Below are 24,471 nucleotides of genomic sequence, written 5' to 3'. Positions count from 1 at the left end.
AAAATGACCGTCGGTTTTAATAAGTTGGCCGTTTGACATATGGCATTGAAAATGAAACCATAAAATTGACAGCCTTCTTTGTTCCCGATCGTGCGAGACAATCGTAGTCGAAGCCTCACAAGGGAGTGAAATGCGGACGATGAGGTTTATTTTAAAGGCGAATTAGGTCGTGGCCCATCCCCCCCTCAACCTCAGGGCCCTTACTGCTCCACCCCCAACCCCCAAACCCTAACCCTCAGTGGTCTTCATCTGCACAAATTGAATTAAGTCTTTCCCAGCTCGGGCTGATTTGTAAGTACTGAAACCTCGATTGCTTCTAATATATAAATCTTCATCAGTTATTTCTCCTATCTGCAGACGTAATCCTGATCCATTCCACGGGCTAGGAATCACGTTTGCCCATTTCTTTCCTCGAGGCATCCTGAACTGACCTTCTCTGTCCCCGTGTTATACGAAGGACGAGGAATCCCAAAATGTGCTGAGGGATACATTTCAGTTCTGTAATTCCATAGCTGTCCTTACCTAAGCTGTTTTCATGGACGGTGGTGGCGCTTTTGGCTGTTTACCTTTTAATCTGCCTTTAAATCTCCGTTGGTTTTAAGTTGGACCATTATCCACCTATATTAGAACAGGTTTCCGAACTACACTTTATCTCCAACTTACCACATAAGGATATTTTGAATGGTACGAAATCAGTTGTAGCCATTGACACTGGAGATACTTCTTTACATATATGTATATTTATGTGTTTGCGTTTAACTACTTCAAAAATGAACTCAAAAACTTTTTTCCCCTTTTTTTGGCCTGGAATTTCTCATGCCTTAACCAAGAACGGCGAGGAAATGCCATTTCTCTACTGAGGTGCCCATTTATTTTCTTCTAGAGGACGAAGAACTATTAGCGTTATTCTTCTTCAACAAGCTCGAGTAAGAAGCTTATTTTATTTGTAGGATGATAAAATGACGGAGACTCATCATCTTGGCCAGTTTGTTATTTGGCTTCTTAGGATCTGAGGCAAATTCCTGAGATTTATGCTGGTATTGCACCAGCCACGGTTTTTTTTTTGTTTTTTTTTTTGCCATGACCCTAAGTTAGGTTAGGTTAGGTTAGGTTAGGTAATGCCTCCTTAGGTTATTTTCAAGGAAATTCTGTGGTCAGTTTATTTTATGTAAGGTTAGGTAGTTTCGCCGTAGGTTATTTTAAAGGAAATTCTATGGTTAGTTTTTTTTTAGGTTAGGGTAGGTAGTGTAGCCGTAGGTTGTTTTCAAGAAAATTCTATGGTTAGTTTTTTTAGGTTATCTTAAGTAGTGTAGCTATAGGTTATTTTCAAGAAAGTTTTATGGTTAGTTTTTAAAATATGACGACCCCCTTTTTTTTCAGGGAAGGTCTTGCTACTCTGTTACATCTTGGGAAAATGCAACCCAGAGCTTATGTATCCGACCTCTGAATTTATCATAGATATGTTACCTTGCATATTCTTTTATGCGGTTGTGTTCATCTGTGATAGTTTTTATGTTATGATGCATCTGTGTTTGTCAATTACCAACATGTTTTGTTTCCTGTCTTTTTTTTTTTTTTTTTTTTTTTTTTTTTTTTTATACAGATTTTCAGGATCCTATATCTGAATGTCATAAGAACAAAGGCAGACTTTTCAAGCAATTTTATTAAAATTGTAAAATACACTTCACTGTTACAAATATCTTCAAATAGCTTCGTTGTAAGAATTCATCACCTCGCCATAATGATCTTTAGCTCACCGAGCACTAGTTATTTACCATTTTAAAAGAAAGTATAACTCAAGCTGTGTTACATCCTATATCTTTAGTTGATGCTACAATGTCAAAAGCGATCATACATTCTACAGATTTCCTTATGAATTTATGCCATCCACAATACACGAAATAGTAAAACAGAGCTTAAATTCAAATGGCTAAGAAAAGAGCGGTAGTGAAATCTACCTAATTTCTATACTCTGTTTTTTTTTTCCATCTGTCCACCCGCCTGTGGTGTTTTTGCATGGTAACACTGCGTCCTGGGCTTTAAATAGTTATGCTATGTGTAAGTTTTAGGTAATTAAAAGGATATCTGGGTGTACATTTGCAACTGAAAAGTGTTTTAATAAATTACTGTATGCTAATTACACCATTAATATTCGAAATAGGATATTATTACTATTGTTGAATGTAAGCTGAATGTAACTATCTTAAGCCCGGGACACAGTGTTACCATATGCATACACCACAGCCGGATGGACAGATGGAAAAAAACAGAGCATAGTTTTGAGAGGACGAAAGATGAGTGGTAATTGGTCGTACAATTTACTTCGATTGTGGAATCATATTTAAAAAAAGATCACCAGGAACTCATAACAAAATCACCAGCTCGTCAAACTGAGCTTTTTCTGTAAGTAGATTCCCAGGTGAAGAAATGTTACGTAAGAGTTAGTTGAATCTACTCTTATCAAGACATAATAAGATTCAATATGCTAAAAGAACATTGAAGGCAAGCAGCTTACTCGGGGGACATGCTAAAATCTAAGGTCAAATATCGCGTCGTTTCACCAACGAAAATTAAAATAAATAGGCTATGTTTAATCGGAAATAATTGTTCTGTACTGTTTAACATGCACATTATTTATTCTATACATTTTCATTCTAATAAATAAATCTTAAATATCCTATCTTAAAATTCCTGTATCTTTACCTCAACGCTAAGCAAGTCTTTCAGACCTTTTTAGGCTTTTCCATACGGCTTTCTACCAACCCCCTCCCCCACCCAACAACAACAACAAAGTAGTTTGCAAGCTTACTCCCCGAGTAAGGGAAAATGTTATAAAACTGATTAAACCAAAAAATTATCACAGACTCTCCAACCTTAAGCAGGACTCGTACGTTATAAGACTCACATGAACAAATCTTTTATGCAATGGACACAGTGCAGTTATAAAAGAATGACAAAAAACTACATTATATAGAACGAGTGAAAGTTAAGCAGTTAAAATTAGTCATTACAGGTAGCATTTTTAATTGTTATGGTTTCATGTTTCTCTTTTCTTAACTATAAAAAATAGATTCCCATCATTGCCAGCTTTAGCGTCTTTACGAATATTTTCTTTGACAGGTTTCGAATAGAAAAATCGTTTTAATTCACGTTCCAGAAGGATAGAAAAGCACGACTGTTTTATTCATTTATTTTTAAATTTATGAAAAAGTCGTGCTTTGTATCGTTCTGAAACGTGAATTAGAAGGATTATTTTATTAGATAATATTGTCATAATTAATGAATTTGAGACAGTACTCTTCAAGTTCTGGTAAGTATTGGCAATAGGCTTCTAAGGCCAAATAGCTAAGAACCGTTCTGAATAGCATCACTGTAAGATAATTGTACAGATTCTTGTTTCTATCTGTAGTTGGTGCCATATTTCCATCTTTAAAATAACGATTACTTGGGCATAATTGAGGTTTCAATGAAGTGCAAACTAGACCTTTTTTTTTTTTTTTTTTTTTTTTTTTTTTTTTTTTTTTTTTGTTTTTTTTTTTTTTTTTTTGCACTCCCGGTCTAAGTGATAAGGCTTCAGCATACTAAATCGCGGTTTGCTTCATAAGACGTACATTTTTCATTTAAAAATTACAGATCTTTTGCAATTTACATGAATTCTCCCAGTATTTTGGATAGTGCTAAAACAATCCTATCAGGAAAAGGAGCCTAGAATATTTGACTTGCTCATGAAGAAATTTATCTGTATTTATTCATAAGGACCTCCTAGTAGAATCTAGTTGATTAACATCTCTGTTTTCAGCCATTTGTGTCGTATCACCTACCTTTGTTCATAGAGTTTATCAAGCCCCTTAACTGCTCTATCTGAAGAACTTGGACGCTAAGTAATTATTCAAACCTTTCCTCATTACTGTCTCACCCATCATCTCCATCACATAAACCAAAATGCAGAAATTAGAGATTTTTCTTTTCTAAGAGTGCCTGTAAGTAGTATCGATCGATTCTAACGATAAAAAATTTTTAAAATCATGAAAAACTCGAGCGAAGGGAGACTGGGTCATGTCTCTTCTTCTCCTCCTCCTCCAAATACCACCACCTGCTCCTCGTCCTTGAGACCCATGACCTGCTTCGTGTTCTGCAAGTCCATCACATCCGGAACCTCCTCCTCCTCCTCCTCCTTCTTCGGGACGTAGAACTTGAGGCGCGCCTCCTTGTCTCTCTCCTTCTTGATGTGGTACGCCTCCAGGCGCTTGATGATGCACTTGTGGCCGTTCTCCCTGGCGTGGTCGACGGGCAGGAACTGGTCGCAGTCCGGGAGGTCGTGACGGGCGTCGTTGTCCAGCAGGATCCGCACCAGGGACTCGTTCCCCAGGCGCGCCGCCAAGTGGAGGGGCGTCAGGCCCCTGTCGTCTCGCACGTTGATCTGGGCTCCGTTGTTGATCAGGATGTACATGTCCGACATGATAGAGCTCTTGCCTGGAAAGAACGGGATGGTTAGTGAGTTTGGGTTGCTAGGGTGTTCGTCTGGTAAATTGGTGTTCAGGATGGATGCTGAGAGCTTCTGGTATTGAACATGGTGAGGTAGTTAACGAAATGCAAGAGGCAATCGTGTATATATATATAGTAAATTTTAAAGAAGGGACTAAATTATTGAGATTATTAAGGAATTCCTGGAGGTTTTCGTGAAGGCCAAATACAGAAGATATCATCCACATATCTAAACCAAATAACTTTTTGGGGCAAAATTCTTGGTAAGAGTTTTGTCTCAAAAAATTCCATGTAAATATTGCTAAGGACAGGAGATAAGGGATTACCCATAGCCATGCCAAACTTTTGTACAAAAAATTCCCCATTAAAACAAAATTTACTATCTTTGATACATAACCTTATGAGACTAATGAGGTTTGCTACACTTAAGGGAATTTTGTTTTAATGGGGAATTTTTTGTTCAAAAGTTTGGCATGGCTATGGGTAATCCCTTATCTCCTGTCCTTAGCAATATTTACATGGAATTTTTTGAGACAAAACTCTTACCAAGAATTTTGCCCCAAAAAGTTATTTGGTTTAGATATGTGGATGATATCTTCTGTATTTGGCCAGTTCACGAAAATCTCCAGGAATTCCTTAATAATCTCAATAATTTAGTCCCTTCTATAAAATTTACTGTAGGGGAAGAAAGAAATTGTAATTTGAATTTTCTTGATGTAACTGTCCATAGAAATGATAGAAATTTCACCTTTTCAGTCTTTTGAAAATCAACTAACGTTGCCTCTTTTGTTCATTACTACTCCAATCACCATCAAAATGTTAAATTCTCTGTTTTTTCTGGGATGTTCTTAAGGGCTTTGCATGTCTGTAGCCCGCAGTTTATTGACGCTGAAATTTAAACTATTTATGATATTGCATTGAAACTTAAATACCCAAGGACTTTTATAGATGTGGCATGGAAAAGAGCTAGAAAAACATTTTATTCAACTAATGACAAACTTGAATTTAGTAAGCATAACATTCTAAAATTACCCTATGATGAAAGGTTTTTAAATATTCCTATAATTTTAAAGCTATTTAACATAAATGTTATTTTCAGTAATATTAATGTCAAGAGTTTAATAATAAAAAATTCTCCTAAAGATCTTCCAGGCTGCATATATGAAATTCCTTGCAAAAAGTGTGATAAAGTCTATTACGGACAGACCGGTAAATCTCTTTCACAACGTCTCAAGCAACATCAATATTCTGTGAGAACTGGGCAAATATCGAATGCATTATTCGTACATAAGAGAGATTTAGACCATCCTATTAACTGGAGTCAAGCAAGAGCCTTAATCCCATGTAATGACACAGTTAAAAGGAATATCATTGAATCTTGTTTCATCAAGTCAAATAATAGAAATGTTCTAAATTTAAGTCTTGGTTTATTTAAACTTGATGCTTTCATTATGAAAAAAGTTGTAGATAAATATAAGCAACAAAATTAATATATTCAGTTTTTACATGTTTTGGACTGTAAAGATACTTTGTAGTTTCGGTTAGGTTTGTAACCGTGTGATATCCGATAATCCTGGATTATCTCTCTTAATTTTTACCCTTTTGACAATTAACCATCTGGTATTCTTGATCTTGTTTTGTACCTGAGACCTTTATCTCCAACTGTACTTCATTAACTCCTTGATAATGTCTGAGTAAAGACGAAAGCGCTTGGATTTCTGACTATTATTTTCCTGTGGTATTCGCTTATATATATATATATATATATATATATATAGTATATATATATATATATATATATATTATTTATATATACTTATATATACTATATATAGTATATATATATATATTATATATATATATATATTTGTGACATTGCTGGTTTTAATATATAATATATATATATATATATAATAGATATAGATAAGTATATATATATATATTTATATATTATATATAATATATATATATATAATATATATATATATCTATTAAATAATATATATATATATATATATATAGATATATATCTATTAATTATATATATATATATATATATATATATTGAACCAGCAATGTCACAACTTTCAAAAATATATATTCTCTACTTTTATCTTGTTCATTTTGTTAGCCATTTATATTATATATATAAATGGATAACAAAATGAACATGATAAAAGTAGCGGATATGTAATTTAGAAAGTTGTGACAGATCTGAAGGATTGTGGTTGAAGAGGACTGCTATTCATTTGCATAATGATGTCGGTCATTTGCCTGAATGAGACGTTGACTGTAACGTTTTATAGCCTCGTTTTGGCCGTATGTCTTTGTGGCTAACATCGTTAGTGACAGAAATTATCTGAATGAAATGAGAGGTTAAATGGATATTTTAATAATGCCAGTATGCACACCTCTTGTTTTGACGCTGAAGAAGTAATTTAAAGCATGGTAATCGATCCTCTATATAAGATTTTAAGGATGTCCCTCTGCTAATGTATAGAATAACTTAACATTATCTTAATCAGAATTAGAATTGTCAAATATTAATGACAGTTTAACCCTGAATCAGTTACAGAGCTCGGGCCAAATCCCTATTGTGTGTGAATAGCTGGTGGGGTTAAGCCTTACCATGTTGCATTTAATAGCGTTGTTCAAAAGCCAAACAAATGTTGATGCAAAGTCCTAAAATCAAATACAATTGGATCTGCAGGGAAGCCGTAGTAGACACGACGGTTTACTATGTTCATACGCAAGGTCCTTGAAATATAGACTCGGAGTATATTTAAAGAGCCTGGTTCATACGTTTCCTGGATTGTGGTTTAAAATAACCATCGCTTATTTTTTCTATCGTCTATTCCTGATTTTCCTCTTCCTCGGTCGGTTGGGTTCTCTCTCTCTCTCTCTCTCTCTCTCTCTCTCTCTCTCTCTCTCTCTCTCTCTCTCTCTCTGTGGCCTCTTGGCACAACAGGAAGTATGCACAGCTCACAAATTGAGGAGGCCGTGTTCGAGTCACGAACCAGACGAGGCGGGATCAATGCATGCGTTTTCTAAACTCCTTGTCGTTTTTTTTAGTCGACTGTCGTGAGCCGCAGCTCTGGTGGAGAGAGAGAGAGAGAAAGCCATATATAGACATGAGTGTACATTGCTCCGTCAAAATGTACGCCATCAAAAGGTTACGTCATCAAAAGGGGAGGTGGTTCGACGTAGTAATCGCCGTTGGTTGAAACCACTCCTAAGACAATCCCTCTCACTCGGCCCTAGTTCGGGATTCCTTCGATCTAGCAGAAACTGCCTCCCAAACGCTGTGGAATTGCTTGAGGATGCCGAAGGTGTATTACCCTTTGAAATGTATCTGACAAACAGTGTAGCTACCTAAGCTTCCCATAATAATCCTTCTGAGCATCTGTGCATATTATTATATTACTATTATTATTTATTTTTTATTATTATTATTATTATTATTATTATTGGAGACAAATCTACAGTTTATATATTTTTACATATATTTAAAGATAAAACTTTAAATATATGTACAAATACGTAACTGTGGATTTGATTTCTCCATTTTCAGCCTCATGCTACTACTACTACTACTACTACTACTACTACTACTACTACTACTACTACTACTATTATTATTATTATTATTATTATTATTATTATTATTATTATTATGAAGACGATTTTTTTATGTCTAGTATAAAAATAATTTCCCAAGTGAACATTGCCTCTTAATATGGAATGCATAATAATGTGAGGAATAATACGTCCTCATTCCTCATCTCATGTTTTTGGGTTGCGGCCTATTCCTCTTATAATACAGAGAAGGCCTCAAACGGTAACTCCGGCGCTGCACCCCCCCCCCCCCCCCCCACCCCCCCCCCCCCCCCCCCTTCTAAGGGGCGGGGCCCAAATTTGACCGAACAGGTTTAAAACCGGTCCTGGATCATCACGTGAAAATTTACGAAACTATGGAAATATATATATATATATATATATATATATATATATATATATATATATAAATATATATATATATATATATATTATATTAAACTCACTGGCTGCGTAATGGAGAGGTGTCCTGCCAAGCCTGTCGACCTCATTGACGTTACCCTTCTGCTTCAGGAGGCGCCTGAGAAGGGCGTCCGAGCCTCCCCACCTGACAGCGTAGTGGAGGGGCGTGGCGCCGTTGTCGTCCGCTCGTCGAGCGCTTCCGCCGTTCGCCAAGAGGTGCAGGACCAGGCTCTCGTGGCCGCTGCTGATCGCCAGGTGCAGGGCGGTGCGTCCTTTGGCGTCGGTGGCGTTGATGTTGAAGGCTGGGGTCGTTTCCACGGGCGTGGATGGGAAAGATGATGAAGAAGGAAGGAGGAAGTGAGTTTGCTTGGTCATGATAAATCATTCTTTCCATTTTCCAAATGTAATTATAGATTATCCTGTGTCTAATTTTAAAGGATTCATGTTTTTAACAGTTAAAACTGACATCATAACAGGGATAACTATAACGATAGTAAATGATGGACATCTTTTAAAAAAATCGTGTTTTCAATATATATGCTTCCAATGTAGCACGAAGGAACACGTACTCGAGAATACCCTTAAATCCACGGTGTAAAAAGCTAAGCGAAAAAGGGGCTTGGAACAAGTACTTTCGTAGCATATTCTATATTTTCAAGTTTCACACTGAATATAAAGGCCTGTCAACTTCTTTCATATTCAGCGTGAACTTGATAATGTAGAATATACTACGAAAGTACTTGTCCAAGTCCCTATTTCACCTGTCTTTCTACAGTGGATTTAAGGGTATATATATATATATTAATATATATATATATATATATATATATATTATATATATATATATATATATTATATATATATATATATATATTATATTATATATATATATATATTTATATCATATATATATATATATATATATATATATATATTATATATATAAAGGTTTTTTTGCCACGCAAGGAAAAAATGAAAAAACGAGTTAGCCGAGGGGACCGGGGGGGGGAAAGTACTCGGATAACTCGTTTTTTCATTTTTTTCCTTCGTGGCAAAAAAACCTTTATTTATACATAGCATCACGTTTTATATACTTCGTGATCAAGTTATTCATATATATATGTGTGTGTGTGTGTGTTGTTGTTGTTGTTGTTTCTTGGCAGACAGATCAGTAAATGTTCAATATATATACTACTTCAGAATAAAGAAAAAAAAAAGCATGTCTCTCAAGCATGACCAACCATTGTCCAGAAGGACATCAATCGCAGCCTGATCCCCAACCGAGGCGCAGTAATGAATTGCCTGTTGCTCTTCTCCAACATCTACCACTTTCTCCCTGTTGGGAGAGAATAAATACCAATTAAAAATTCTGCAAGACGTCAATCAAATTCTGAAGGCATTCTCCCAGCCTGGAAAAACAGTATACCATTAAGTTTGGAAGACGTCGACATGATTCTGAGGAGAATAAGGGTCTCTTACTGGCTGCACAGAGACGAATCAGAGCCTTACTTGACCAGAGCATCCAGGGCCTGGTAGCGCCTCTTGATCACGGCGAACTGGAAGTAGGTGTTTCCGTCCTTATCCCTGGCGTTCCTGTCTGCCCCAGAACGAAGGATCTCTTCGACTAGCACAGGGGAATCTGACATGATGGCGTAATGGAGAGGCCGCTGACCCCTCGAATCCGTGGTTTCCATGCAGGCGTTGTTGTCTACTAGGAACGACACGATGTCCACGTGGTTTTCTTCTATGGCGATTTGCAAGGGCGTTTTGCCGTAGAAATTCTGGAGGGGAAGAGTTGTCAATAGTGATAACAAACTTGGATTTCATATTTCTGTAGATTTGTGTGTGTGTTTTTCATGTTTGATTAAATCAGTGTCCAGTCACTGGATTCCGTAAGTTTTCTATACCCAACTGTCCTGACCATGAAGCACCGAGACAATCTTTAGAAACAATAAAACTGAAACCTATCTATAAGGTCTATAACCTGTTTGATGACCTGACTTTCAATTGTAATTTCTTTACTCCTAATGTATATATGTATATATGAAGCTAAATCATTCTAATAAAATTAATTTTTTATTTCAAAACTTACTACAGGCAGTTCCCAGGTTATGACAGGGGTTCCATTCCCGGATCATCATACTTATAATGGGAATAAATAGCAACAGCGCTGTAAGTCCGGCTTACAGCGCCGTAAAGCAGGTTAACATCGCCATGAGGCAAGTGCCTTAAGTCTGGAAGGACTCAACCCGAACCTGATGTAACCCAGAACTACCTTATCATTATTTCTCAATGGCTATTGATTCGAAAACTAACATGTATTACTTTCTCCCGAATTGAGTGTTTTTTGCTACACACCACCTTACCTTCGTTTCTAATTTGGCAGAACGTTTGAGAAGAACCCTCACGCAGTCCAGACATCCTGCAAATGCAGCTGCATGAAGGAGAGTCCCAGCTTCGCCGGTATTTTCTCCTTCGCTTCCGCCCTCGACGTCTCCGCCGGATTCCAGGAGGACCTCCAACACTTTTGAGCAGATTCTATCCTGGTGAGTTTAGAAACGTCAGAATACTGTCTCTGTTTTTCTACTAATTTATTAGAATTTAAAGTATAAAGAGAATCATTTGAACGTCAGACTATAGGTCACAGCCATAATAAACTGTATACATACTTTTCTACGCAGCCTAGTGAGGATGACTGCGTGCATAGGCGTATTTCCAGACGCGTCTTTGGTGTTGACCTCTGCGCCTGCGCTGATCAGCATGTATGTCGCCTCCAGGATGCCGTGATGAGCCGCCATATGTAGGAGAGTTCTTCCGTCCTGGTACGGATATAACATGGTGTTTTTATTTGCCATAATTTTAAATATCCTCTGACTTGAACAGCAGTATAACAGTACTCTATAGTTTTGTCTTTAATGGAGATCTACTAGAAGCAGAGAGAGGGAGAGAGAGCTGGCTGCTGTTGAAGGGTTAAAAGAATAGAAAATCACCTAAAAAATTGGAAATAAAGAAAAACTTGCGAATAAACTTGCTAATTGAGAGAGAAAAGCAGAAAGACGATCTTAGTAATTTAAACAAACAGATCATTATTTTGAATGAACTTGGTTTGTATTGTGAAAGTTATATCAGGTAGACACTTGAGCTTCACAAAGAAGCTTGAAAGTAACTTACCTTTTCGGTTAATTTCAATAACCTGTCTCCCAGCTGTGGATCATCTACGAGCGGCTGTAACAGGACCTGTGAAGTATCATGAAAGTATATATTTTAGCCCGAAATATAGCAATTGTGCAGAAATCACTTTTTAGAAATACGAAATAAACCTGTACTGAGAAGCGTAGCTAAGAAAAGATCATTCTTTTGCTTGATTACTCATCTTTTGACCTTTCTTCTCAGAAGGCTGCACTGTCCAGAGCCCCGTGAATGGAGAAAGAAATCCTATACGAAATTCTTTCAATACAAAGTCGCCTCAGAGGACAAAACTACTATACTTCATGAAGTCTGACTTCCATCCTGTTCCCTAAGCAAGAGACAAATCAAAACCAGATTCAATTACCTTCAGTATGTCGAGATTATTGCCAACGATGGCCAGGTGAATGGGGGTCCTTCCTCGCCTCTTCTCCACAACATCGACTTCAGCTCCTGCAGTCATAAGGGCCAAGACTACGTCCAGATCTCCGCTTTCAACCGCAAAGTGCAGTGGCGTCCGACCCTCCACATCAGGCGAGTTCACTTGGCACCCTGCGAAAGGTTCATACTCGTCAAGGTTGGCATCCCCTTCCGTTTTTCATATAAAGGAAAATCATTGTTCTGTGTGAGTTTTGATACCAGGTCTTCCCTGTATATGCTTGTAAGTGCTTCGTTGTGATTAGCCTACATGAATTTAAGGTGGGGGAAGGGGGGGGGGGGGGATCTGGTAACGTGGTCCCCCTCCCCCCAATGGATATGAATACTAGAACATTGCTCTCTTTCAGTAAATCACTATTAGTAGCAAAAATGTGCTTAGTTAGTGATTATTTCAAGAACAACTATACAATAACAACTACCACTGTGGGAACGTACATGTGTGCATATACATCTATAAATATTGATATATGTGTACCGTATGTGTGTACGTTACATATATATGTATAATAATCCTAAGTGCCTGTGTAAGTGTTTACATAATAAAAATATGGAATGTTAGTCCATATATATAAAAGTCTAAAACTAAAGAGGTCAACCAGATTGCTTGCAGGAATGTGATCAGACTAGAGACGCTAAAGATGACGTATACAATAAGTATGTAGGCTAAGATAACATGCCGTCACCTGTAGTCATTCAATTGTTTATAAACATTAGTCCAAGCTCCCTGCTTGAGACAACTACCCCGACCTATTATTCAAACGGCCTACGTGATCTGTATAGCGTGTCTCATTCGATTGTGTGTTCGTATGAAACTATGTCATCTGATAGTATGTTCATATGTTCGAACTACTGTCTGTTCCTTCATAACTTGTAACAGAGATGGTAGACAGGCAGAACAGAGTTAGCTATCGTCATTAGAAGACCTGTACCTCTTTACCTAAGCTTTATCATGTAGAGGAATAGGATTAGCCATCATCATTGGCAGAAGCGATCAAGCTATCGTCATAGAAGACTTGTACGATCATACCTGATCTTCATCATGCAAAACTTCAGAAGAATATACTATTTTTATACCTTGTGTTTTCTACAAGAACCTCACCGAACCATGAGTTTAACACATCGTCGTAAAGATAATACCGACTTCGTAAGTGATCTACAAAACCCCAGACACTCCATTGAAGATGGAAGTGCAATACCAACCGACTTAGCGTATAGATTATCGCTAGTCTAACATTACCTCATAGGGCGCCTTATCATACAAGGCACAAAGCCCTAATATTTGGTGGCCAGCGGACCAGAAGAACTCTACAACGTCCTACGAAGAAAAAACAGAATAATAAATCATGAAGTCAACGACGACGAAAGCAGCAGATTCTTCAAGCAACCTAGTATCATCATTAGTGAGCGACTTCAGAAAACAACAAGATTCGTCAAGCAACTTAGTATCATCGTTAGTGAATAACTTCAAGAAACAAAACGACGTGTCCTTTTCCTACGGCAACGGAAGCTTCGTCTCTCATTAGAATCATTCAAGAAAACATCGTTAGTGAGCGTTTCCGGCACTGCAAGAAACAAACCGAACGCGTCTGCAGCATCGGATTTTCAAGGGCTCGAATCATCGAAACAACGCGCACGGGGGAAACTGAAGCCAAACCAGGTCGTCCGCTAAATATAGAAGGAGGACCAAGGCCGTGTGTCGTTATCGGAACACCGTGACTTCCCACAAAAGCAAGCTAAGTAAAATTTTTTATTCATTTGGAGTAACTTTGAGGTGTTTCCTTTACAGGTCGAATTTCGTTATTCCTGTGGCTGAAGTTACGAGACATTCTTATCTATTTCTTTTTTACAGAAATTATCTACATCATTGAGATTTCGCTACTGCGAGTTTTTTTATCTTTGAGTGTCTGTTTCCAGAAGTTCTACTGAAATATCATAATCATATACTATGTTAATTTTATCATTTTGGGTGATTATTAATCCCTTACGTAACAAATCATATTAAACAGTGAATATGCGTTTACGCAGTGGACGTCTGTATTTATACAGATGCATGGATAGGGTCGTTAAGCACCGTAGTGATTTGAAAACACACAAAAAAACAAGTGGAACACCCGTACAAATCTATATAAATTAGAGGTAACACTATTTCGGGTCATGACAATAAATGCTCCTTTGCAGTCCCGATCGCAGTTTTAGCCTTGAGTTTTTTGAGTTATATAAAATATCGAACCTCAATGACTCAACTCAACTTTAAAAATATGGCTGGATTGCAAGGAATAACATGTCTGTAAAAAACTTTCATCGGCTAAATGCGCTGACCAGGATCCCTCACTATTTCAAATTTTAGCAAAGAATGAAGTACAAACAGTTAGATTGAATGCAGTAGAGATAACTCGTCTTAATTAGTAATCGCTCAGTTCCTAATAGTTCGTCATTCATTGCTTTATACGTAACCAGCAACATAATGCTAAAAACACACAATACGTTGCCGATGGTAATAAAGAGAAGGATCCTAATTATTACAAAAAGAAATAGAAACAGTAGCCCGTTCAGAATCAAACAAGCAAACTCGGTGACTGTGTCACCTAGTCAAGCGGTCAAGGTTAGTCAGATCTGCCGAAGTGTTCAAAGCAAAGCAAATTCCACACAATAAGCGACTCTAGCAGAGTGGGGAAAAGCGATGTTGGTTCATACCAATATCTTTTTGAATTAAAAAAGGATTTTCCTATGAAACACACGACCGTATAAGTAATCAGAGCAGGTTTTCGTTTTAATTTTTATACATTAAGTTATAATAAATACTGGTGGATTAAGCCCACTGTACGCGCCGTAAAAATTAGAATATCTTGTTTTATTTCTTTAGTACACGCAATATCTTGTATTTACGGACTCACCGTCTGTTGTTCGAACTTCCCTAATGAGAAGTCCGGATAAGCGAGCGCTTACAGATACCTCTATAGTTAGAAAAAAAACATTGATCTGTATCTAGTGTAATTGTAAGATCCATCTAGGGGTATACAAAATATTATCTTACATCCTGAAAAATAAGGCGTGTTTATCAAAGGAAAATCCTATAAACCTTCAAACATAGTAAAATCCGTTTGAACAAAAATGAGACAGTTAATCAAATAATAACTTATATAAAGGAACTATACATTTGTCTCATAAATCGTAACATTGTTCAAATGACCCAACAGAATTCTCCCACAACCGCAGTCGTACTTTGCATGCAAAATCTCGAGAAGCATGCACCCTCGAATGTCTTAGTGCGTGTAAAAAGACTTTGCTGGGAAATGAAATTTTAATCCTTCCCGACACTCTGAAATATAACGATTTCCGCGAACAAAGCCCTAAAAGTATACATATCGAGGATACAGAAGTTATAAATATCGCATTTTTTATTGTTGCTAATTTTTAATCACGCCCAACCAGTCGTGGATGAATCTCTCTGATAATCTATCTAAAGTAATATCCGTAAAGTCATTCAAGCAGAGGTGATTCAGCAGAATTTTTTTTATCTTCTACCTGAATACCAGGAAGTTTCTCCATAGCGAGTGATCTCTGGAGAAAAACGGATGTCATTGAAAACAAAACACGGTCTAAGAGGACAAAACATAAAGCTATTTACGTACCTTCGTATAGATTCTCAATGAAATTTTAAAATAGAGATAAATGACGAAGTTGAAAAATGTTAGTAATAGGAGTCATTAGGAAATCAAATAGCCCATATAATTTTTCCCTCAAACGTCATGCCATAAAAGATCGGACTTGGCGTATCTGCGCAGATTACTGTCGCTTAAACAAGGAAACGACTCCCGATAGTTTCCAGTGCGATGTACCGACGATATCTTATCTCTGTTAGGTTAGAATAAATTTTTCACCAGCTTGGACTTACTTAAATGCTTTTACCAGATACCATTACCTAAGTGATTGTACCTCATACACCGTTTTTCAGCACACTCGGGGACATTATCAATTTTTACGTATGCCTCCGGCTTACGTTGCGCCCCAATTACAATATAGTGTTTGGAGATTTTTAGGCGATAACCTACATGCCTATATGGATGATCTTGTAATCTTTTCTAATACCTTAGAAGTACATTCACATAAAGTAGAGCTAGTGCTACAGAGACAAAGACAAATAATCTCAGAGTAAAATATCTAAATGTGAGTTTTTTAAAACCGAACATGTTTATCTAGGTTTTATGTGTCTGGTCAAGGTCTTAAAAGTAGTCCATGGTAAGGTGTCGGCTATTCATAACTTTCCGGTAAAAGGGGGATACAGCACTTTTGCGCTGTAGTGGGTATTACAATCGTATGTAAATATGTAACTCTTCAATCATGACAGCTCCTTTAACAGATCTTACGAAGAAGAGCGTAGATTTATTATGGTCTGAAAAGCATCAACAGGCGTTCGATATCTTAATAGCGGAATAATGCAGCTTACCTAACTTAAAAATCCCTGATTTAAATAAGGAATTTTTTTTTTTTTATTGCAACAGACGCCTCAGACCAAGGGGTAAGAGGATACTACTTCAGTAATATGATAAACAGTTCTTCCCTATAGCTTTTTATTCACGTAAACTAAAGCCCTCTGAAAGTAAATATGCAGTAATAGGCAAGGAAGGGCTAGGTAGCCTTTAAACTCACTAGTACGTTTTAGTTCATAATCTATGGCTATCCTGATAAAGTCCTTACTGAACATGAGTCCTTTACCGAGTTTTTTCAAAGGCTTTAATCACAGTCCAAAAGGAACTCGGTGACAAATGATCATTCAGGTCTTTGGAGCCAAGTTAAGATATCTACCTGGGAAAGCAATTATCATAGCTGACGCATTATCCCGCAATCCCGCACCATACAGCAAAGAACCATTAATTGGACTAAAAGATATAGAAACATCCGTACCTATTGTTAAAACCGTATCTAAACAAGAAAATTCCTTAACCCAAGAGATCGCGAGCATTGAATATCTGGGTCGGAGCGCAGAACTGTTACAAACTGAACAAAGCAAGCGTCAACAGACATAACCCAAACAATACACACTTCGAGCAGAAACCCTAAAGCAAAAGTATATTTAAAGTATGTGTATCAGAATAATGTAATCAAATGTAATATTATATGTAGGTCTGTGACGAGGAAAAACCGAAGAACACAGCAGATGACTAACGACCAGGTAGTAATAATAATCTCTTACATACCAATCGTCATAAACTGTTGCATTCCGTCATCCAGGGTTCCCTACTATGTCACAGAAAGCCAAATCACTATTTACTGGCCTACAATGCTTACAGATATAAAAAGCACATAACTAATTGTAACACGTGTCATGAAAACAAGGGATACACTAAGACACCTGTCAGTTTAGGGGCCTATCCTGTGCCAAATCAATCCTTGAAAGAATATACGTAGAATTATTAACAGGAATCTTACGAGTCTGACAGAGGGAAAATAACAAACACTTCTTAGTGTTAATAGTTCCTTGACACGTTATATAGAATTAATAGCACTAAAAACTAAACACCGCAATTGAGTGCGTTAGGAATATTTATGAGTGCTAAATCAGTAAATATGGAATTCAACACATAATAATCTGTGACTCGGGTGGTGTAAATCAATAATAATCTCCTTAACACGTTGTGTGAATTCCTTTCCATTAAGAAAACCAATAATATATTTGATCACCCAGAGTCAATCGGTTTGGTAGAATAACGGATAATTAAATAGGAAGTGTCAGTCTTACGAGTTACAACTCGTGATGTTGGATCCGAACTGGATTATAGCGGTTCTCGCGGTTTTTAAATACCTTTATCATATATATCTTGTATCTATAGAATTGATGCCGCAAGTAGCCTTATACGTACGTCGCTAGAACACTTTTCCACATATTCAAGCCAACCATTATTATCAAATATATATAAAAAAAAATATATAAAAAATAAATAAATATAAATATAAAAAAATAAAAATAAATATGGATACAAGTGGAGTCAATATAAATACACTACCGTAAGAAGTCGGAAGGGTTACAAATTATAATAAAAAAGGAATCACGATAATATCAATAAGCAAAACGTAACCATTAAATATCCAAATTATATATGCGTAAAGATTTGAACTCTAACTTAACGCTTAGTAATGACAAATAAGCTAAAAGTTCAAACACATATCAAAACCTACTGACATATTGTCTGTCCCGGTAATTTATATTCGTAGTCAATGAAAAAAAAAAATTAAATAAATAAATAAATAAATAAACTAATAATAATAAAATAAAAATCAAAGAGATTTTTAAAGTCAGGAAGTCTAGAAGTGAAAATGTTATCTATGGAATAATCCTATATGAATCTTATACAGGGCTAATTAAATATATATAGAATTTGTATGGAAACCTTTTTCATATAGTTTGAATAAGGAATATTTATTTAACATAATGCCAACATGAAACTAATATATTGTTCAATTTTGGTACTGTTGTTTTTTTTTTCAGACATTCTTCTCATGCGGGTGGAGAATTAAAACACTAAAATATCATTTGAAAATACTAAAGTCGTATCTCTTACAGCAAGTAACGTAACTCTTAGCTGGCTGAGAGCAATCTCCTGCCAAGTGACGACGTCATCATTGCCGTATCAGCATTTGTTCCTTTTAACCTCAATAATCTGCTTACACAGGCTTCATCTGTGTGTCGTCTCTGCTTGCAAAAGCAGATTGACTGGAGAAAGGAATGCTTAGCCCGAACTTCTCATGGGCAAGGCAGACGTTAGGTACAAATGTCTATCCGTATGCGCAATGCAAACTTTAGCTAAGGAGTTGCAATCATTTTAAATTAATAACAAAATAAGCAAATAGAATTTCTATAACAACAAAATGAATTAATTTTTCTGAACCTCATAGACATTTAGAATTATCAAGTTGTGGATAAGAAATATTTACTTGCAACATTAGCCTATTACAATTCAAGTAAATCACATTCATGGGAAAATGTCACATTTTCTTGGAAAACCCAAAGTTTATATAGAAATTAGTTACATAGTGGGTTTTTTTCGTTGCATCTCCTACCTATTAATAATGTTTTAAAAGTTAACCTCAGAGGATGCGCACGAGAAAATTGAATATGAAACTTTTGTTAGGGCACATAGAATCATGATTAATCTTCTCTTTGACTCTTATGTTGCCTGGCAATCTTACAATTAGCTCCGTTTTCCACTTCTTTGTCTAGTCTAACTTACTACCAGTAATATCGAATTTTCTTGAGATTCGTAATGATATCTATTTATTTTTATAATTCTGGATATTTTTACAAGTCAATCATAGACCTGGATATGGTTCACTCATTGTTAATGCCATGGATAAAAAAGTTGTACAGCGGACTCTTTTGAATTCCGAAATATCAGCGAATTCCATGTGGGTTAAGTCTGGTCTAAATGGCTCTCCCCTCCCCTGTATTTGGATGTTGTCTGAATTTACTTTGCCCTTGTGACAAGTATAATTTCACTTGCAGGCTGATTAATGGAACCTGGTTACAGTATCCTGCAGTACGAGAGTTTCACATCGCAACTTCAAAAAATCGTTCGTCGCAGCGGACGACTACAGTCGAGTAACAACCGCCTACAATGTGAAAGGAATTTCATGGACTTCTTCGACCGACACCGTATCTCGTCGTTAATCTCGTTTTAATGCGGAACGCTCCAGCGGCTGTCGGAATTCGACTACAAAAAGGGACATACTTCCGACAATTACGACCCGAAGGATATTCAACTCTACTTTGCTGGCGAAGGACTCGTGCTGGGATGATCTATTCATCGCGAACGTAATCGTGTAGCTTAGGATGCAGAGAATAAGTGTGAGCGCAAAATGGAACGTTGGACCCGCCCAGGCAAATTTTCCCCTTGTTTTAACCATTGAAAAAAGGCCGTTTCATTTGGCTAAAGGTGGTTGTCTGGAACTGTGTAATGGACGAAAAGTTGTTCGAAAGCTAGTTAAAAGTGTAGTAGTATAACCTCGGTCATGTATCCTATATATATAAAGTAATCTATGTATCCTATATTATATAAACTGATCAATAAATAACAGAATCTAAATATATCTTTGCGTGTACGCAATAGGAATCTCTTATATATAATTGATCATAAATAACAGAGTCGAAATATATCTTTGCGTGTACGCAATAGGAATCTCTTATATAGATGATCATAAATAACAGAATCTAAATATATCTTTGCGTGTACGCAATAGGAATCTATTTAAAGTGCACATATATTAATCATAATTATATGAATCCATATACATATGTATAAACAAATCAGGTAGCCTATAATCAATCTGTTACCTTTTATCTTACCAATATCTGCAGGTATTTATGAGTTAGTATATTGATTAATGAATCAGATACATAACAGTTAGCATAAAAATCAACGAATCAATCAGCATAAAACCATTAATAATTTTATCATTCATATATGAAATATTTTTATCAGTTAAAATATGATTTTATCATGTTAATCTTCATTCTATGCAATTATCAGAGTACATTAGTATTTTCTGTAGCATAAGTATCTTGATGAGATGAAGTGAAAAACTGTATCATTATATATCCGTGATCACTATTATTTACCAATATCATTGTTTTATATTTTATTACTTGAATCAATTCATGTACACAATGAATTTTTATTTACTTATATATATATAATATATATATATATATATAATATATATATATATATATATATATATATATATTCACAATAGTGTCTGTATCACACTCCTATAAGTCAGATGCAAGTCAAGTTTGAGTAATATTCAGTAGTTGGTTTTGGGTAGCTGACCGAGCTAAATGAAGTGTTTACATAATAAAAATATGGAATGTTAGTCCATATAAATAAAAGTCTAAACTAAGAGGTCAACCCCAGATTGCTTGCAGGAATGTGATCAGACTAGAGACGCTAAAGATGACGTATACAATAAGTATGTAGGCTAAGATAACATGCCGTCACCTGTAGTCATTCAATTGTTTATAACATTAGTCCAAGCTCCCTGCTTGAGACAACTACCCCGACCTATTATTCAAACGGCCTACGTGATCTGTATAGCGTCTCATTCGATTGTGTGTTCGTATGAAACTATGTCATCTGATAGTATGTTCATATGTTCGAACTACTGTCTGTTCCTTCATAACTTGTAACAGAGATGGTAGACAGGCAGAACAGAGTTAGCTATCGTCATTAGAAGACCTGTACCTCTTTACCTAAGCTTTATCATGTAGAGGAATAGGATTAGCCATCATCATTGGCAGAAGCGATCAAGCTATCGTCATAGAAGACTTGTACGATCATACCTGATCTTCATCATGTAAAACTTCAGAAGAATATACTATTTTTATACCTTGTGTTTTCTACAAGAACCTCACCGAACCATGAGTTTAACACATCGTCGTAAAGATAATACCGACTTCGTAAGTGATCTACAAAACCCCAGACACTCCATTGAGATGGAAGTGCAATACCAACCGACTTAGCGTATAGATTATCGCTAGTCTAACATTACCTCATAGGGCGCCTTATCATACAAGGCACAAGCCCTAATACCTGCACCCCTCACTGTTACAAACAACTGTAAAAAAATACATTTGACATATAAAGACTCCCCTTATGAGTATAGCAAGTAGAGGATACGGTCTATAAAACCTATCAGTGCCACACTAATGTCGATAACTGGAACAATAACAAGATCTCATCCCAAACATTCTTACAAATAGAGATACTAATTTCATTCCTGTTTGTTGAAGGTTTCGCGGCAACTCACCTTTTGCAATGAGCATCACAACGATGTCCTTATGACCTCTGTCGGCCGCCAAGTGTAGAGCTGTTCTGTCCATTCCATCGGTCACATTCACGTCAGTATCTGTCTCCTCTAAGATGGATTCCATCGTTTTAAGATCCCCCAGGAGTACAGCTTCGTGCAGACCTGCGGCTCTCATCTTTTTCCTGTAATATTCGGAGTCAGTTCTTAGTTCGCAATGCATAGCAATGACCTAGAGTTATTGCATACGAGTTGCTTTTGTGTAATCATTTCTTTTCAGTTTTTTTTATTGATGTTTGATGATGAGTCATTGCTTTTACAACAGAAGCATTTGTAAGTGAGGTACTTTTACAAATGATATATAAAAGATTATCGAAAATATAACGCTGTTATAGTAATGTGCTTTAAAAAAAAAGTGTGAGGTTGCTGACGAAGCTGTTCAAGGACTTAGAAACATAAAACCAGACAACGAAAAGATTTTGTAATCAGTGGCTTCATTTAGCTGTTAGAGGAAGCTTGCAGCTGCTGTGTATTGTGTATTTCATAAATGAAATAAAGTTGCAACTTAACAGGAGCTGTACAAACAAAGAAGAAAAAAAAGAAAAAAAACAAGAAATGAAAAGGCACGCCAATAACAACACTTCCATTCCAACCAAACCTTGAACTGCTTCCTGAGACTAGACATAGGCGTAGTCTCTCTACTGTACTGAGCCCCCTCCCCATCAGAGAGCAACCTCCTCATTACAGATATAGACCTGCCTCTTCTCCGATCTTTTCTTTCGACTGTAACTTCTGGGACGTCGTCAGTGAGCAACGAGCAGAAGACGCTGCTCCATGGTATGTCGTCAGAAGGTCCATTTCTTCTACAATGCTAGGAACTTTATCCTGTTCTTCTGTTATCTCTGGCAAGTCAAGGTTTCTTGACAGAGGGAGAGCTCCCTCTGATCATTTGGCTCCATTTGCATAAGGAGATGAATCTTCTGGGAGCTCTGTGCCTCTGCCATTGTTGGTGTTTAAGGACGAACTAAAATCAGAAAAAACTACATCCCTGTCCATGGTCCTCACATCTCGCCTGTTACGTGACGTGGCAGGCATGGATGTCCCGCTCGCCCGTGGACAGTCTGGTCATTGAGCCACTCTCTGGAACAAGTGGTAATGGATTGTCTTCCCTTGCTGATGACACGCTGGATGCGAAATATCAGATGGCTCGCAGGAGGCTCTCTGGTATCGTCTATAATTTGGATACCTCGACAAGTAACTGTCTGTATCATCAGTTCTGGACATCGACACTGAATCTCGAAATCTGCTCAAAGGCCTCCTCAGTGGAACATCGGCTGAATCATCCAGTATTCTCTGAAGTGACAACCCCCTCCTGGCTCTAGCTAGTGCAAGCGCTGATTGTACCATATGGTCCAGCTCGAGATCATCGTAAGTAACTATTGGGCTTGTGTGAAACTCGCGGGGTCGGGTGCAGTGCTAGGATATCTTCTGTAGGTATCTGTTAGTGGATCTGAAAGGTTGTGGCTGTTGAACGCTCTTCCTTTTGTTTTACCTGGGGGAAGGCTAGACTCACGAGGAATATTAACAGGCATGAAACTTCTTGATGTGGTATCAAACGGTGTTGCAGATCTTGTTAACGTCCTACTCAAAGGCTTCGTGTCCTCAAATGCATAACCATTTTCTCTAGTTGATCTCTGTGCTGAATGTGTACCCAGTGTCTTACCTCCCAACAGATCAGCTGAACTGGACAGGTCATTGTCTTTCATTGGCGTCACACTTCTTGTTGAGCCAGTTTTGATTTTTCTGTCGGTCCTAGGGATGAATGCGCGTTGTCAGTAACCTTGTCACCCAGAGAATCGTTTACATCCATACTGTTTTGTTGGATCTTGTTCTCGTGAAAGTAGGGACACTATCATAACGATCGGGGTTATGAGATGATGATTCGTTCTGCGAATTACCCAAGGACTTTCCCGGCAACGGTGAATCCGTCCGCTTACCCAGACTGCCAGTGTCTGCTGAGTGTTCTGCAGCATTATTAGCCTTCTCCATCTTCAGGTGAGTTATAAACTCACTGACCTTATCAACCTCGGCGAGAGTGAGAGAGGCCTTGATGGCACACGCCTGCGGCTCCACGGAGCATTCCTGCTGGCGTTACCCTCACTCTCAAGCCACTTAAGCTCGACTACAACCTTTTTGTTGGACTCGTCACTCACTGGGCATTTTCTGGGCTCTTCGCTCGGCATCTTAGACTCCGCTGGTACCCAGGGCAGAGCGATGGCCTCGCTCGAGATACAGTTCTCTCTGAACTTTTCCTTCTCGAGCTTTTCCTTCACCGCTCTCCTGAGGTTGCTCTCGTTGGGGGCATTTTTGTCGTCTCTGTCGTGCGAGTTTCGTCTGCTGCAGCTATCGGATTTCTTTCCCCTCAGCGCTGGTTCCTCCGTGTCCGTTCAATCCTCTTCTGTTTCGGCGAAAAATGAAAGAAAAAAGCTCACTTTAACAGTCCATTTCGAATCAAGCAAAGATGCGTTAAAACTGTTGCCTATT

The 24,471-nt window shown here is 37.3% G+C and overlaps 1 protein-coding gene across 1 annotated transcript; it reads right to left on the bottom strand.

Moving 5' to 3' along the window:
• Positions 1–1,648: 1,648 nt before the first annotated feature.
• LOC135215371 (ankyrin-3-like) lies at positions 1,649–24,170 on the bottom strand. Its single transcript, XM_064249932.1, has 12 exons — positions 24,004–24,170; positions 23,501–23,739; positions 22,687–22,868; positions 21,931–22,159; positions 12,056–12,240; positions 11,674–11,739; positions 11,172–11,321; positions 10,869–11,045; positions 10,012–10,283; positions 9,744–9,838; positions 8,547–8,804; positions 1,649–4,473 (listed from the first exon to the last, which is right to left on the bottom strand). The coding sequence occupies exons 1-12, from the start codon at positions 24,168–24,170 to the stop codon at positions 4,055–4,057; spliced, it is 2,439 nt and encodes an 812-aa protein (XP_064106002.1). The 3' UTR covers positions 1,649–4,054.
• Positions 24,171–24,471: the final 301 nt, after the last annotated feature.

The sequence above is a fragment of the Macrobrachium nipponense genome, chromosome 5, assembly GCF_015104395.2.
Source record: "Macrobrachium nipponense isolate FS-2020 chromosome 5, ASM1510439v2, whole genome shotgun sequence".
Classification (NCBI taxonomy): Eukaryota; Metazoa; Arthropoda; class Malacostraca; order Decapoda; family Palaemonidae; genus Macrobrachium; species Macrobrachium nipponense.
The sequence above is the reverse complement of the archived record's forward strand: the minus strand, read 5'-3'. Positions and strand labels throughout refer to the sequence as shown.